Here is a 17,298-nt window from a genome sequence, read left to right as displayed (position 1 = left end):
AACGAAAATGTCTGTATAAACTGCACATGTGGAGGAGCATGTTTGTTTATTTCTTAATACATTAGATGTGTTATAATCAAAGCCCTGCTTTAAAAATTAGAAACAGATTTCTGCCAGGGTGTTGTCTTTCAATCCTTCCAGCAAACGAGCCTATTTCACAGTATCATTGCTAATGGCAGTTAACGGTCCTTTCCCAAGGCTGTGCTAGTGTTTAAGAAGCAAACACAGTTAGACTCAATCTGTCCTTTACAACTTCATTTATGGGAGGGTTTCCTATTACAGGTAAATATTTAGCGTATTATGGCAAGCCTTTCTCTTTTAAGGCTGCCATGTCTAAACAACTGAAAGTAGGTTTTCAAGCTCAGTGTCTAAGAAAAGCCTGTTGGGTGTGCTGTCATTGAGAAAGTTATGAGTGATATCATTTAATGGAGTTTCTTCTGTTCCCTTCAAAATACAGGGATCTAGGGATGACTTGAGCACAGCTGGAGGATTTCAGAGCCAGACAGCAATAAAACATGCAAACTCTGTGGACACGTCCTTTTCCAAAGATGTTCTGAACTCTATAGCAGGTATTAATGACAGATTGAACACGCACACAGGTAGATTTCTGTGTATCTCAATCCATCGTGCTTTCTGCTTAGTATTCATGGAGGATATCATTAACCCATTTTATACCATATTCAGGGAAACATGGTACACAAACTTTCTCTTCCCTTTGGGTATTTTCGGATGATTTTTATTTCTCTAGTGAAGCTGCTGCTCTTCCACTGCTTCACTTACTCTCCTGGTTTGGAATGATGCCAATATTCAGGCTCTCACAAATATCTGTGCCTGAGTTCATCCTTATAGTCTCTGCCTGACATAAGAATAATTCCAAGGTTTCTCCTGAAAACTTAGTTTTTCCAGGCTTAATGGAAGGGTAGAAATACAAGTTGTTCACTTCCTCCAAACCCATTTCAAAATTCAGGGAAGTGCATGGGCATCTTCCCACTGATTTTTGTGGTTTTAGGTCAGGCCTTACAGAATGCAGCAGACCATTTTAATGCCATGAATAACAGCAAATGGAAACATTTTACTTCAACTCGTTGCATGTTTTCAGTACTAAACAATTCATCAATAGCTTTGCTATTGGAAGTTCAAAGCACTGGTGTCAATCCAGCATGTGACACATTTTAAGTTTTCCATTTGTCTTATTAGTTTTTGTATCCATAAATGTTTTAGTTTAGCATGTTTGCTGTGACTTTCATTTACAGCCTTTTCATCAATAGCTGTCTCTGCAGCAAACCATGCTGACTCCAGAGCTTCCTTAGCAAGTCTTGAATCTAACCCAAGTACCAATGAAAAAAACAGTGAGAGAACTGACACGTGTGAAAAGGTACATGTGCAAATGTTGAAAACAGTTACTAGAGGTAAAAACCTATCACTATTCTTAACAAGGCCTTTTGTTGTAAATTCAACAGATCATGAGACCTTTGTCTTTGATTGGATCAACTCTTCGTTTTGACAAGTTGGATCAAGCTGAAACTAGAAGTCTTCTTATGTGTTTCCTTCACATTATGAAAACCATTTCAGAAGGTAAGAAAATATGCGCTCACTGCCTAATTTACTTTGTTGTAAGTTATTGTGAATACTGAAGCCAAACAAATACAAAATCAGAATAATCATGAGTGTATTTTACAAGCTTTGGGTCAAGTTTAGTTTCCTGTAACAGAAGCATAATATATTTTAATATCTTCTTTTAGATGCACTGATTTCCTACTGGTTGCGAGCACCATTCTCAGAAATAACAGACTTTTTCAGCATTTTAGAGTAAGTTCACTTTGTGGATTTTATGTTAAATGATAATGTTCTAAATGGCTGCTGCAAATAATATGTCTTTTAGGTTTATCCACCTCAGTTGGAATAGGCTGAGATAGGTCTTGTATCTTATCTTCTGAAGTCATATTGAAACATTATCCTTCAGTATGTTGGTCATTTCCATGAACAGAGAGCATAATGCTCTGGGTGTTCCTCCTAAAAGAGATTTTCATAGTAGCTTTCCCATTTGGAGTTCAGATTTTATTCTCTTGAGAAAAGTATTTTAGCTCTCCAAAACTTGCAGACTATCAGAAAAGCTATACAATGTAGGATTCCCTGCTTTTCACATCTCCAGGGTGATTTGCTCAATCTAGTCGATGCATGTCTGCAGAATCCATGCAGGTAGCTGTTTTCAGAATTTCCTCACCATTTTGTAAGTTAAACACAAGTTAGTTAACTCCAGCTGGTGAAGAAGTAATGATTTGCAGCCAAGGTTTTGCCTTTGCCACCTCACCAAGCAGAAATCTTCAGCTGTGAAGGGAGCAACGGAACAAAGGTGTGGGAAGTGGTTCCACATCTTGTGCAGCCCTAGGCTGTGAATTGCTGCATTCCATTCTGTTTGTTTACTACAAGGTGCATATGCCACAGATCTCTTCAAGGCACTACAATTCAGCATGTTTTTGTGATTAGGAAGCCATTAATAGACATAAAATGTGTTGTTTTATCTTTCAGGGTTTGTCTGCAAAATTTCAGATATCTAGGAAAACGCAATATTGTAAGGTAATTCTCTGGTTATAGACAGTATGTTACAGTGTTTAAATGTTACTGCATTACATTAGGCTTAAATGAGGTTAAGAGTGTATCTATCAGTTTTCTCCTAAAAACATCAGTCTAACACTCTGAAGCCAATGTATGCTTTATTTTTGCTTTTTTTGCAAACAATGTTATCATGATGTTCTGGACATCTGAGTACATACGTAGTGTAAAAAATTACTTGCATGTGATGGTATGATAATCACTGTTGCATTTATGACCCAAAGTACCATATTTCTATGCACATGCCAAAGAAAAGGCTTTGAACACTGTATTTTTCATCCATATAATGGAAAGAACAATTTTTACAGGCTTAGATAAATGTTCCACAGTAATTACAAAAAAAATCTTCTGTCTTTACCCACTTTCTAAAGAAGTGTGAGATCGTGTTCCAGCTGTGAAATGTGAAATGCACACTTTGTCTCAGTTGATGTTTCATTCTTAATGTAATGTTACCACTGTGAACTTGTCTATATGTCATACTGTGGAAAAGCAAAAGATCACTGGATGAACCAGTTCATGCTCCATTGGAGGTTTTGTCAGGCCTGTATTTATTCTTCAGAGGCTTGGCAAATTAATGTCATGTTCTGTAACAGATTAACAGTTATTTTCTCTTAACAGGAAAATTGCTGCTGCTTTTAAGTTTGTTCAGGCCACCCAGAATAATGGAACCCTTAAAGGTTCGAACTCCTCTGGCCAGGCATTGGGTCTGCTCTCACAATGGTAATGACATGTATTATTAACTCCTATAAAACCGCAAACTATGTTGTCATCCTCCAGCCCTTGTATACTGTCACAGTGTTGACTGAAAAGAGGATGATCCAATATGTAACATATTTAAAAACCCCCAAAGACATAAAACCCATAAAAGAATTAAGGCCCTTTAACTTCAATGTGACTTGTAAGCTGTTGTTTTAAGTGTTATGTTCAGAAAAATCTTTACTTACTGTCAATATTGTGAAGTATGGCAGAAACAGTACTGATGTTTTCAGCTCAGATTCCTATTTGAAAGATAATCCACAGTTTTCCCCAACCTGATGGAGTTCATATTCCTGCAATGTTATGTTTTCATGGAATCTCACTGCTTTAGGGATAAAGTGTGTCTATGGATACACTCACAGTATTGGGCGATTTGTTCCTTCCCGGTAATGTAGGGCTAATCATTTTCATGGACTGCGTGTTAATAAGGTGCAGGTGCAGCACGTTTAATAATATTTTTGGCCCTTTCAGTGGAAAGTGGGATCCTTTTCACATTAATAATGCAAAACTCTAGAGAGAAAGCAAACTTTTGATGCTGTGCAGCTTGTGGTTGTATCTAAGACCATGGTGAGAAAGTTGCCCTCCCTCATGAGCTTGGATTATTTACATATAGCTGGAATATGCTCACCATTATAAGCATGTTATCTTGTAATGGAACAAGGAGGAAAAATGATGCTTTCTCTGCCATAGTTCTTCTTTTGTTCCTCTACTGAGCAGTGTTCAAGAAGCAGCACTGATTTCATTACCCCAGCTGGAACTGGCACACAGCCTTTAGGAGACTGTTGTTTTGTTGCACATTTGCAGATGAACTAACATGGTGGCAATACAGAAAAGAAAGTCACATTTCTGCTATCTTCACAGCCTTCACTTTACCCTCTCACAGATCACCATTTGTGGTCCAAATGACTATTTGTTTGTCCTGTTGTAATACAGAGCATTTTTTTGATCATGAGTTGAGAGTTGTTGCCAGTAATCACCTCTAACTTCCACTTGTATTTTTGTATTTTAGTTTTCTGAAATGTTCATATGAAACCAGACTTTCCATCCCTCTGCAAAAAAATAACAAACCAAAACAAGCAAAAACCAAACACCACCACCATAAAAAAACACATTGGGATCAAATTTCCACAAGTTCAAACTGCATTAGTTTATTCGTTTGCCAGGATATGCACCCAAACTTTTCCACTGTTACCATTGGAAGTCTTTATCATGATGATTGGCGAAAGTCTGGCATCAGTTCCATACCTGTGCTGGCAACTTAGTCAGAAATGATTTCTGTAGAAATAGCCAACATAAAAGAGGACTTAGCTAGGTACAGGAAGTAATTCTGTCTTAAAATATTTTTGAATTATGCAAAATAAGGAAGCAACAGATTTTATTTCTTTTTTATTAAATAATCTGTATTTTAATAAGTGATCTGAATTTTGAGAGAAGTTAAATCTTACTGAATTCTGTAGTGGTGAAAAATGCTTTCAAAAAGTGTGATAAGCACTGGTATTTTATTTCTAAGCTTCTCATATTTTAATGATGTGTTTGCCAGCATCAAAGAGGGTTAAGACATCACACACGTAGGCACGCTCATATTTGTACTGTCCCTGTCAGTTTGTCATCATTTTTTTCCCCTCACAGAAGCTGTATTAGTTCTTGCTTGAGCAGGATATATTTTTCTTGTATTCTGAGTTGAAAGAACTCATCTCAGTTTCTCTTCACCCAAAGGTTGTTTTTCTAAACATCAGCCAGCTATTTAAGCTGATGCTTTTTTTCAGTGCCGAATAAGTGCTTGTCTCCTGTGATCTGAAGAAATCACAGCACATCTGTCTGTTTTGTCTACCTCACTGACTTTCTTCTTCATCTTTGTTTGTCTGAAGAGATTTGCATTTGTTTAACTTAGCCTTTGAAAAATACTAGAGAAAATTCTAACTGACATGGGAAAATTCTGTATAGGCATGATAGTTTATTCTTTGTTTCTGTTTTTGATAGTATCTTTTAATTTCAGGGTGCATTCTACTTCTAGTCATGATGGCCACAAACATCACAGGTCTCAGACATTACCAATAATCCGTGGCAAAAATGCACTTTCTAACCCCAAACTCTTGCAGATGATAGACAGCAGCACTGCAAGTAAGTACAAAATAAATATGTATTCCTTCTGGAGTTTTATGGGGGTTTGGATCCGGCTCTGTACAATTGAACTTGCTGTCATGAGTGCCACTGAGAGCCTGAAGTGGAGCCTAAACATAAATAGAGCTGCTGATTTTGCCTTTTTTTTTTTTTTTTTAGGTAACTAAGAAATCTGAACTTTAACTTCATCAAAGTTCATGTAGAAACAAAATTAATTACAATAACCTGACATTATTTAAATAGCCTTAATGACTAGTTATTTCCCCCTTCCCAGCATCTCTTGCATCTGTGGTTATGTACCTTGCTGTACAAGCAAAAATTCACTGGCTGAAATGTTACATTTGTTCGATCTAGGAATAAAAGCGAACTTTTCATGGCCAAAGGTTCTTTTAATGATGAGATTCGAGCCTTGTATCTCATTTTCCAATTATCTTTCTCTCCTCCTTTGAGGACAAACAGAACCAAAGGAAGAATATGTTAACATCCCTGATGCAGCTGGTGAAGTTGACTCAAATTCCTTCCCCTTTCATCTCCTGTGAGCAGTTTTCTTCCAAATACTCCTGTGGTTAAATGTACTTTAGGACCCCACCTCTTCTCTGCTGAGACTTAATGATTAGATTGTAGAATTACAGCATCTTTAACTCCACTCAGAAGGTTGTTTGTCATCTTGCCTTATATGTTGTAGGTAGCTCCAACGAAACAGACATTGTACAGTATGTAGACACAGAGGCAAACATTGCTACAGAAGTTTCCCTCACAATCCTTGACCTGTTATGTCTTTACACTCTGAATCACCAGGTATGTTTTGCTGTTTCATTTTCTGCTTGAACTGGTGTTGTGTGGGATATGTGGTGGAAGGAAAGCTTGGGGGAGCAGGCACACAGAAAGCTGGAAATGCCTGAAATAGCACGATAGGGAAATAGGGTATGTCAGTGCTCAGTAAAGGTATTTTATGAAGGAATTGACTTCTGTGACCCAAACTGAGTAGAAGGATGTAGATGAAGACCATCCTAGGTATCCAGGGCTATGCACAGCCTTACTCTGCATGGAACTGTCATGCATCTACTAATGTATGACTGTCATGCATCTGAACTGTGTTTATCCCACTAGATTTCAGAGATGTTAGACAAAAGATTTCCAAACTACTTATCATCTGTATAGTCAGCAGGTGGATCTTCTGCCTCTTCAAAAATTGCTCTACAAATACTGGCCCAAATGATATGCTGTAAGTCTCACAGCTACAATACAGCAGGCAGCTCCTTTTGGATTTAGTGTCTATGCCACCTGAGCCCTTAGATCTACTCTGTAACATTCACAAATAGGAGTACAGGCATAGGAAAGTGCTGTCCTTGGAAAAACTACAAGTAAAAAGAGTCTGCAGCAAGCTGGGAATGCCTCATCTGCAGAAATTTTACACCGAAAAACTATCTTCCTAGGAACGCTCTGATGTAAAGTCCAGCAGATCCTTCTGTTTGTTCACTTTAATGACCAGAATGTCCTGTCTTGTCTGTGAACCTTCCAGAGGCAGCTCCAGCAATCCGATTGCCAGAATGCGTTGATGAAGAAAGTCTTTGACACACACATGCTCTTTTTGCAAATCAACCAGTCAGCAGCTGCTCTCAAGCACGTCTTCGCAGCCCTGAGGCTGTTTGTAGGCAAGGTAACTGTGGTTTTATTCTGTTAGTCTGACCTATTAATATGTTGTAGCAAGCACAGCTTGAGGACATATAGGTACTTTGAAAGAGTTCTGGTCTTCACTGTATTACTGCTCATTCTTGTGAGACCTCACCTGGAGTATTGTGTGCAGTTCTGGTGTCCTCAACATAAAAAGGACATGGAACTGTTGGAACAAGTCCAGAGGAGGGCCACGAGGATGATCAGGGGACTGGAGCACCTCCCATATGAAGACAGCTGAGGAAGTTGGGGCTGTTCAGCATGGAGAAGAGAAGGCTGCGTGGAGACCTCATAGCAGCCTTCCAGTATCTGAAGGGGGCCTATATGGATGCTGGGGAGGGACTCTTCATTAGGGACTGTAGTGATAGGACAAGGGGTAATGAGTTAAAACTTAAACAGGGGAAGTTTAGCTTGGATATAAGGAGGAAATTCTTTCCTGTTAGGGTGGTGAGGCACTGGAATGGGTTGCTCAGGGAGGTTGTAAATGCTCCATCCCTGGCAGTGTTCAAGACCAGGTTGGACGAGGCCTTTGGTGATACGATTTAGCATAAGGTGTTGCTGCCCATGGCAGGGGGGTTGGAACTAGATGATCTTAAGGTCCTTTCCAACCCTAACTATTCTATGATTCTATGATTCCTGACAAATATATCTTCTGATTTATTGTTGATTAAAAGGGAGAAGTTCACACTGTCTGAAAAATTCTGTTTTGAAAAATGAAAAATTTACTGAGAAAATGGATGTTGTAGAGTAAATAGATAAGTATTGTCCAGGTCTGTGTTGTCTGGTTGTATCATTGGCTTTCTTGCTTTCACCACCCATGGAAGCAAGCTTGAAACCCATGGTCTTCATAGCAGATACATGGGTTGCAAAATCTAGCTAGCAGTGAATGATTAAGCTGTCCGAAGAGGACCTAACAGGAGAGTATTCCATGCACATCACCAAAAGTTCATCCAAACTAATAAAGTTTCAGAATACTTTGTTTTCAACATAGAAGAGTTTTTAGACAAAAACATGGTTTTGGGTCAAACTGTTTATTTGATTTCATCACATCATAGATCAGTGATCAAAGGCAATTCGACACTTTGTGTCAACCACAAAGTCTGCGCAGCTGCCAAGTCATAGATGAGATCCTCTCAACTAACCAGAATGTAGCACACTGGTAACCATTGCTGCTGGCCTGATCTCCTAGATGTTTCTATCAAATGCAACAGTGTAGATCAGTTTAAACCATATGGCCTCCTTCAGGTTGTTGTATCAGGGGAAAGGAGCAGAAAATCATGTTTCTCCCAGTAACATAGCTTGAGGACTTGGGGGAAAACACAAAGTGAACAATCCACAGACTGCTTTAAATTACATACTAGATGGGAACAGAAGAGGGGGATGAGTAAATATCCAGGATTACCCATTTCATTCAGCCTGTATCTCTCGGGACTGAATTCTCTCTTCAGAGTTCTGTGGGAGCAGGGATCACGTGTGGTTTCTGCAGCAGAACCTCTCAAGCAGTACTTGAGATCTGTAGCCAAGACGTGTATCTTCCACCTCTCCTCAGTCTTGTCTTCTGTTACATTCACCCTGCTGATAAATAGCAGGTATAGTTTGGAAAGCCATCCTTCATTCTCTGTTGTCTCCTGCTGTTCAAAGCCTTGACCACTGGATATTTGCTGACTTAGCTACTGAAAGTGTTTTCTTTCTCCTGAACACCTTTTATAGTAGTGCAAAATGCCACACACGCTTTTCCTGATTAGCTATTCTGCATTCCTTGCAGATAGGCTGCTCTGCTTTTATGCTTGCTGTGTGCCAGCTGCTGTCTGGATTTCCTTTAGGCCAGTTTGTTACATTGCATATGGTGTTTTTATGAAAAACTGTGTGTGGTTTTTACCTAATCTTAATTTGCACATGGGGATTATGTTTAGCTGATAGCTAATTTTTTCAGTAAACCCTGGTGTGAATTAGTATGGGAGACAGGGTTGTTTTTACTGATGGCTTAACAAAGTATTGACTGTACGAAGGCCTGAGAGTAGTGCTAAACACACTTTTTCTTCAATAGTTCCCATCAGCATTCTTCCAAGGACAAGCAGATCTCTGCGGTTCTCTCTGCTATGAAATCCTGAAGTGTTGTAACCATAGGTCACGTTCGACTCAGACAGAGGCATCTGCTCTTCTTTATTTTTTCATGAGAAAGAACTTTGAATTTAACAAGCAGAAATCAATAGTCAGATCCCATCTACAAGTAAGTGAAGTGTGTGATCATCAGTGTTTAGCTGATACTGGTTTACTGGACCGATTTGTGTCATTGTTATTTTTATGCACTGTAGCAAAGTAATTCTTTTGGAGTCCTCAGGCAAGCCTCTTTGGCAGCTTGATTTTCCTGTAAAGTCTGAAGACGTTGGGCTGGATTCTCTGCTGTTCCTGGGCTTTTCAGCTCTATTCCAGGGAGAGACAGCAACTGTGAATGTAGCCACATAGCCAGATAAATGGCTATTCTCGATTCACATGCACTGCTTATAGTAGTGATAACATAGCTGATGCAGGAATGAAACAGAATATGACAGTATAGTTACGGAAATAGAAAGTCCAGTATCAGTGCACTTGCATTGCAAAATGAGCAATTACAAACATTGGAAAGATTACTCATAGTCGTTGTGTTTATATATGTTACTTTCTTAAGACAGGTATAAATGTAAATCTCTGCTAGCCTTATACATCAAGACATATTAAAATAGGGATTAAAAACTATCCAGAAATGGTTTTGTTTGCTAACTTCACCCTGTGTTTGCTCCCCCCATGCAGCTCATCAAAGCAGTGAGCCAGCTAATAGCAGATGCAGGGATTGGTGGATCTCGTTTTCAACATTCACTTGCAATTATAAATAACTTTGCTAATGGAGACAAGCAGATGAAAGTAAGAAACATTTTTGTTGTCTATCACTACCTCTTGCAAAAGGTCAACCATTTCAGAGGAGCAAGTGTTTCAGTGAATAAATTTGCTGGTTTTTATTAGTGATGAATGCATTCATAGTGTGCCTTTTTCAGGCAGCCTGAAATTCATGACAATGCTTGCGACTCAGAAGCTTAATAACTGAAAATAATTTTTGAAACAAAAATGTATTTTTTGTTTAAAAATTGTATTATTTGTTATTCACTTGCTTATTTTGTTTATTTGCCTGATGTCAGAGGAGGTGTCATGCATTGTGACAATGACACAATTGCAGCTGACATTTTTTAGTCTACAAACTGTCCCTTATTTTTCAGTCTGTTCAGTAAATGTGTAGCAAAAACATGCATGACATTTGGGTTTTATAACAACTTGCTAACCCCCTGAAAAAGGCATTTAGCTCTTAGATTAGTTACCATTACTATTATATTCATCGTCTGTAGTAAAGGTGTTGAAAAGGATTCCAGTCTTTAATTTTTACAATTCCTGTCCAAACATTTGTCAACATGCATTTTGAATTTCATACTTTGGAGGTGTTTTTCATTCCCTGAAGGTGACTATAGGGTATCTCCACTGAGGTTAATAATAGTTAGTGTAAGCAAATTGGTAGGTAATTGGCATAAGTAATTTGATGTCTTACTTAATAAGGTGCAGTTACAACTGTATTTGTTTTCAAAGTCCAGCTTTGATTTCCCAGCACTGCAGTCAGTCACACTGCTTCTGTAACATGCTCATCTCTGTGTTGTAGGGAGGGAGCATTTAATTTCATATAATTTTTCTGGATGTTTTTACTTTTAAACAAAGGGAATGAGGGAAAAAAGGTCTGAAATTAGGAATATATTTCATTGCTCATCTGAAAAAGAGAAACTGCAGGGCTGAGTTAAATATGTTGTGAACAACCAATCTGAGTAATACAAGGACTCACTATGCTCAGTGTGAGAACGCCAAGAGCCAGGCCATTGTGCTTTATTCCCTGCAGTAAAACATGCTGTGAGTTAAGCAGAACTGTCTATAGTGCCTGGTGCTGTTCATCAGCTGAATGTACACAAGAATCCAGCCCTGCATCCAGTAGGCAGTCAAGGAACAAATGTTTCAGTTTGCTGACTTCAGCAGAGTTGTTGCATACAGACTGGTACAGTTGACTGACTGGGATATCCTGTAGGTGCCATGCCAGTAAAAAAAGTCAAGTGTTTGTGTCCACTATGTATGTAATGTGGAACTATGACTCTGCTTCAAAGCCTGCTGAATTAGGGAAGGGAAAGAAGGTCTTCCGTAAGCAGGACTTCAGCTTATTCAGGGGTGCTGCATGTGGCTCTTCAGATGGTTTTAGTGATGTATTGCTTATCTTTCCCAAAGAACGTTAATTTCCCAGCAGAGGTGAAGGATCTGACCAAACGCATCAGAACAGTTTTGATGGCCACAGCTCAGATGAAGGAGCATGAGAAGGACCCTGAGATGCTTGTGGATCTGCAGTACAGCCTGGCAAATTCATATGCCAGCACACCAGAATTACGTAGGACATGGCTTGAAAGCATGGCCAAGATTCATGCAAGAAATGGAGATTTATCAGAGGTAATATAAATGAATGAATAGGAAATCTATTTGTCTTTAGGCTGAGATGTTCTGATAAAAAAGGCTCTGAAAAATAGACAATAGTAGTGATTTAAGGGAATCATACAGTGTCTTTCATATACTTGAAAGTGGAGGGAGACAGGTTTTCTGAAAAACACCTAGAGAGGTGGTGGTGTCCTTTTCATCAAAACATAAATGGTTGATGCAAAACTCCAGTGCATTACCCAGGAATATCTTATTTACTCAGTAGTCTTTCTTGAGAAAATCTATGCTTTTACCTAAGACATTTAGTGAAATTAACACTCAAGAAGGATTTCATCACTTAACCTTTTATTTTCTTAAATGATTCTATTAATTTTGCCTTCCCTTTTCTGCAGCATGACTTGACAGTGATGAAAATGTGTGATACTTATCACATGTATGCTGTAAGTCATACAGTGTACTTTAATATATACATGTATTTTGGTCTCTCATTACAGGCTGCTATGTGCTACATTCATATCGCTGCTCTGATTGCAGAGTACCTGAAAAGAAAGGGTAAGACCAACATATTCAAAACCAACTATGTATTTATAAACATTGTTGTTGAAAATAATTTTTGGCTGTCCTGCTTGCCTTCTGTATAAAGTAGTCCTAAAGCTGCTTGAATTCTTCCCAAACACTTTATTTTTAAAATATATCATAAATGCCATTCTTAGCTCTGAAACAGTGAAAGTGTATGTTTTGTGTTAAGAGTGTAATTTAAATGTTTAGTTAGCTAGTGCTAAAAGAGAATGCTTCACTTGTTAGTCTGTCGTTATTAAGTATGCATGTATTAACACATACCAGTAGCAGTATACTAATACCATCTTACACTATCATAGGTTACTGGAAAATGGAAAAGATTTGTACCTCACGTATGCTCCTGGAAGATGGTCAAGTCTCTGATAGTAATGTGTTACTAACAACTCACAATGGAGGAAGTGAGTGCTCTAACCGTGCCTGTTTATGGGTCAAATAACATAATTAAGGAATCAAATTACTGTTCTCCAATTGATCTGGAAAAATATCTACCAAAGCAAACATATTTATAGTGCATGTTGATGGCTGTAACAGCAAGCAAGTAATGTTGGAAACTTTATATGTTACTTTCCTGATTCTCTTTGGCTTTTTTGATGAGTCGCTCAGAATGTTTCTGGTAAGGGCTTTTTCAACAAAGGGGCAGCCTGCTCTTCATTGGCAACAGAAATCCCTCTCAGGTCTATTGGAGTTTAGCATGAAAATCCATGTCCAATTCCAAAGCTGGGAGGGAAGGGGAGTGGAATTAATATCTGGTTATCCATATGTAACTTAGTACAGATAAAGTTTTTTTCTTTGCTTATTAGAGGAAAAAAGTGCAGTCTTTTATTTTTAAATCCATCTATGCCAATGGTTATTTAGCTTGTGAAGTGTGTATTTAAAAGTAATTATTAGCATGAGGTATTTTAGCAGTTTTCAAAAAGAGCAACTTCTGAGGGCAAGGGCAAATATACGGGGAAGAGAAAACTTAGTTTTGAAGAGACCATAGTTCTCCACTACACCTGGAAGTGTCTGGGGGTGAGATGAAAAAATACATCCTTTTAGAAGGAAACTTTCTGTGAAGAACAGTAGAGATGGTTCACTAGTGGTAAAATATTTTGCATGAGTAACAGATCACAGGAGGTGGAGCAAAAAATCTTATTTTAAATCTATATTTAAATGATCTTCAAAAGTTGACAGAGAGGATGGAGCCCCTCTCTCAATGTGTAAAGGTTAGTTTTTTAAGCTAACCTTTAAATTGAACAAAAGTTATGTTAGAAGTTCATCACCTCCTCTAACATGTTTACCTTCTCTGTTCAAGAGTGGTAGTAAAACCTTCGTGGGTCAAACTCTACCTCATCTGTAATGTGCAATGCCTGTGCAAGTTGTTCCTCCTGCAGCTGTTGCACTAAGAACCCAGATTAGCAAATACTAGATGTAAATTCAGTTTTAATACTTGTGATCTTTCCCATCAACAGCTTCTGCCACCGCCCTGAGCTTTCTACAAGAGAGATTTTCCTCTTAGGTCTCTGGTCACCTCACTGCCATGGTATCCTCAAACCTGGTAAAGGCACACTGTGCTCCAGAGCAGGCATCTCTCTATCAGATGCAGCAAGCCCTGGGCAACTGTGCCACTCTCCTTTAGGAAATCAGATGGGTGGGGCAAGTGCAGATCCCAGCATGTAGCATTAAGTGCCTGTGGGTCAGGCCAGGAGTTACAGCACTGGTTTTATGAGTATAAATTTTCTCATCTCAGCCTGCCTATCAATTCCAGTGTAGATGAGCATTGCACATGTAGTTTTGCAAGGGCTGCCAGCACTGTACAGCTAAGGAACCAAAATGCCAAAGAGAGGAAAAAATTGCATCAGGAAAATGTTATAGCTACCCTTTGCCTGGACAAGTGGATTTATATCATAGTGAAAATGTGTAACAGTCTCATAAATTCAGGCAGTTCCATTTGTGCTTCTCATCACTTGGGCTGTGAAAAAAGTAATTAACCCAGTCAAATAAAATCAGATCTGTTTCAATTGCATTCAGTAGCTTTTTTTATGATCTGGTTATTCACGTATTAATTGACATTGTTATGACTTGCCCTTCAAGGCTTATTTTCCATGGGATGGCCTGCTTTTCTGAGCATTACCCCCAACATTAAAGAAGAAGGCGCTATGAAAGAAGACTCCGGGATGCAAGATACTCCTTATAATGAGGTCAACAGCATTAACATTTATATACTTGTTCTATATCAACAGCTAGTGTTATTTCTAATGGAAGCCTGTGCATGTTACAAATTATAGTGAGGGTGTACTTCAGACAGTATTAAAAGGCACACAGCTTTTAAGTGAATTGTCATAGCTGTTGTACTAAATAGCAGGGATAGCTGTTTTGCTAACAAGAGTGTTAAGTACCAGAGCAGGTAGTTAGGGAGTCCATGAAGCCCAAACCCATTCTTCTGTATGAGTTGTCAAGCATTCAAGTACTTTCATGTTGCTGTTATTTGAGGGTTTTTATCTAAAGAAGAGCTAGGTTGCCAATACCTGATTAAACATTGTGTTACTGAAATAAACCTTAATATAGAAGACACAGAATAAAAATTAACAGTGGGTGTATGCTTTTGCTGCATTGCTATTAATTAAATGCCACCAGCTGTCAAGTGATCTGTTTATATTTGTGGAATTACAGAATATTCTTGTGGAGCAGCTGGAGTTGTGTGTTGAATACCTGTGGAAGTCTGAGAGATATGAGCTTATTGCTGAGGTTAACAAGCCTATCATTGCTGTTTTTGAAAAGCAGAGGGACTTTAAAGTAAGTTGATTTATATATTTATATTTTTTGATTTTCTTTAAAGAGCAGTGAAGTTTAAAGGAAAAAGAAAATGTGCTTTCTTTAAAAGGAATCTTTTTTCTTCATGTCTGTAATTTCTCCTTTTAATGCTTTGTGCTGTGAGTAAATAAAAATAACTCGCTGGTATCTTACTTTCCTCTTTCCAGCATCAATACAATGGTTAATAGACAAAAAATTTTCAAACAGACCTCTCGTATTATCCAGTGGACGTGAATTTTGCGTGTTTTTAAATGTTTTTAAACGAAAAGCACATTTCCATTGTATTTAGTTTTAGAAAGTGCTGATAAATTGTGTGATCTCTTCACAGTTCCAGGGTTTTTTTCTTTTATTTACTTGGCAATCTCAATATATAATGAATAACCAGACTATAATCTCATCTACTGTTTTTCTGGTTTTAAATCATAGTAAAAGCCAAGAGGTAAATAGCAATAAGCTGTATGCTTAGGAAACAGGTTTTGAAGAAAATTTAACTCTGCCCTAGCCAAAACCAGCACACTTAGTTGAAATTTTGTTTCACTATCCTGAGAAAGTGCTCTTTAGTGATAATTGTGGATAGTGTGTCTTTGCATGGGGGTAGGAGCTGGTTGGAACTGTTGGCACCTTGCTCTCACCTGCACATAGGATACTTGGGTTCCCTCTTGGTAGGTCTCTGCCACTGTGGCCCTATGCACAGAAACACTGACTGCCACAAAACTGCTCAGAAGATGAAAGGAACCTTGAAATGACTGCTAACAAGGTTAAACTATTCTTTCAGTATGTACAGCCATCTTTGCAAAGGTTTGGGAATCCAGTTAAGGCAAGCCATGCTTGTACAGAACTAAAGTATCTGCATGCTCTCACTTCCCCCGCTCCTCCCTGTTTCCTAATGTAGAGGCTGTCTGATTTGTACTATGATATTCACCGCTCATACCTGAAGGTTGCAGAAGTAGTGAACTCTGAGAAACGTCTCTTTGGGCGATATTACCGTGTTGCATTTTATGGGCAGGTAAGTCAACTTGTGTTCTTTTGTCTCCACACATTCCCAGATTTCAGCATGTTCCTGTAATCCTGATGTATTTTCAAGAAGCTAAACCAGGGAAACGCTTGGCAATGAATCATGGGGTAGAAAGGGCCTTGTGGGTCAGACTCCAAGCAAGATTTTACTCCGAATAAAGAGCACTCAGTTGCATATGTGTAAACTGCTGCTATGTATTTATTGGTGTGTTGGAAAACAGCCTTTTACATCAGCTTTAGTTCTTGACTTCATCAAGCAAAACTGAGACTGAGGCAGGGCAGGGTGTTTTCTGAGTAAAATTTACATAAAACCAGGTAAGACATCTTTGACTGATCTGTGGTTCCCTTCTGTAACAGAGCTTAAGTAGAGCAGAATGCAGTAGATGTTTTGTTGTGTTTCTTGCTCTGACTGCTGCTTTCAGGCCACCTCTGATTCTGTGCAGTGTACTGTAGAGTAGTTTTATTCCCTCTGCTGTGCTTCAGCATCCTCAAAGCATTATTTTGTGCTTTCTCCTACTACAGACCAGTGTAGCAACCCAGCATGTTCCTTTTAAGACCTGGTTTTGGCAAGCATACTATTTCCTTTACTCTTACAAAAAAAAAAAAAAAAAAGAAAAGTAAATAATAAGGTGTGTAAAAAAACAGACTGATGTGAATCACTCTGCTTGCTAATTAGATTTTAATGCAGAAATTTACTCTTCTCTCCTTTTGATCTTATTCAAGGCTGTGGTAAGTCTAGTTCTTTTGCATGTTTTGTTTAACTCTCTCCTCACACATCCTCCATCCCTCCCTGTACTGTTACTTAACATTAACTTTCCTGTGCTCTCAATTCTTTGGTTTCTGGCAGATGAAATAACATTGTTTCATTTGTTGTTTCATCCTGCAAATTAACTTTTGTTTGTTCAGTTACCCGAATTAACCAAGCTGTGTCAGTTGCCATGTTATGTGTGCACCATGGGGCCCAATGCTGCATCATCTCATCTCAGTGGAAGTTTTTCTTTCAGCTTCACTGGGAGCAGGATTGGACCCCTTCATTCTCTGTTGAAGAACTCAGTGTAGCATTAATGCTGTTTGAATGCAAACCTGCTTTCCTGGCCTGCACAGCAGCTCCAAAGAGAAAGGCTGTTGTGTCAGTATGATCTGTGGCAATGGTAACTGCAGCCCTCTGGGCAGGATACAGCCATGTTCCTGGTATTCCCTTGTAGGAACGAGCAAACTGGGAGCCAGAGACAAATGGTGTGTCCTGGCTCTTCATAC

The 17,298-nt window shown here is 38.7% G+C and overlaps 1 protein-coding gene across 11 annotated transcripts in view; it reads left to right on the top strand.

Annotated features, from left to right (window-relative positions):
* The window catches only part of DOCK10 (dedicator of cytokinesis 10), a 158,169-nt gene that overhangs the window by 129,205 nt on the left and 11,666 nt on the right, over nucleotides 1-17,298 (top strand). For 8 of the 11 annotated variants that reach the window (XM_062638894.1, XM_062638889.1, XM_062638891.1 and 5 more), the window contains 17 exons: nucleotides 458-569; nucleotides 1,254-1,375; nucleotides 1,461-1,575; nucleotides 1,743-1,809; nucleotides 2,530-2,577; nucleotides 3,232-3,333; nucleotides 5,366-5,490; nucleotides 6,176-6,288; nucleotides 7,013-7,150; nucleotides 9,212-9,394; nucleotides 9,955-10,065; nucleotides 11,455-11,670; nucleotides 12,150-12,207; nucleotides 12,534-12,632; nucleotides 14,308-14,414; nucleotides 14,887-15,009; nucleotides 15,920-16,033. In XM_062638894.1, coding sequence (XP_062494878.1) covers nucleotides 458-569; nucleotides 1,254-1,375; nucleotides 1,461-1,575; nucleotides 1,743-1,809; nucleotides 2,530-2,577; nucleotides 3,232-3,333; nucleotides 5,366-5,490; nucleotides 6,176-6,288; nucleotides 7,013-7,150; nucleotides 9,212-9,394; nucleotides 9,955-10,065; nucleotides 11,455-11,670; nucleotides 12,150-12,207; nucleotides 12,534-12,632; nucleotides 14,308-14,414; nucleotides 14,887-15,009; nucleotides 15,920-16,033 — 1,953 coding nt within the window. The remainder of the gene's footprint in view (nucleotides 1-457; nucleotides 570-1,253; nucleotides 1,376-1,460; nucleotides 1,576-1,742; nucleotides 1,810-2,529; nucleotides 2,578-3,231; nucleotides 3,334-5,365; nucleotides 5,491-6,175; nucleotides 6,289-7,012; nucleotides 7,151-9,211; nucleotides 9,395-9,954; nucleotides 10,066-11,454; nucleotides 11,671-12,149; nucleotides 12,208-12,533; nucleotides 12,633-14,307; nucleotides 14,415-14,886; nucleotides 15,010-15,919; nucleotides 16,034-17,298) is intronic. The other 3 variants (XM_062638892.1, XM_062638890.1, XM_062638893.1) reach the window with 3 other exon arrangements.

This window comes from Pezoporus occidentalis, unplaced genomic scaffold (genome assembly GCF_034315485.1).
Source record: "Pezoporus occidentalis ecotype Australia unplaced genomic scaffold, CSIRO_AGI_Poc_V1 ctg59, whole genome shotgun sequence".
NCBI classification, from domain to species: Eukaryota; Metazoa; Chordata; class Aves; order Psittaciformes; family Psittacidae; genus Pezoporus; species Pezoporus occidentalis.
The sequence above is the reverse complement of the archived record's forward strand: the minus strand, read 5'-3'. Positions and strand labels throughout refer to the sequence as shown.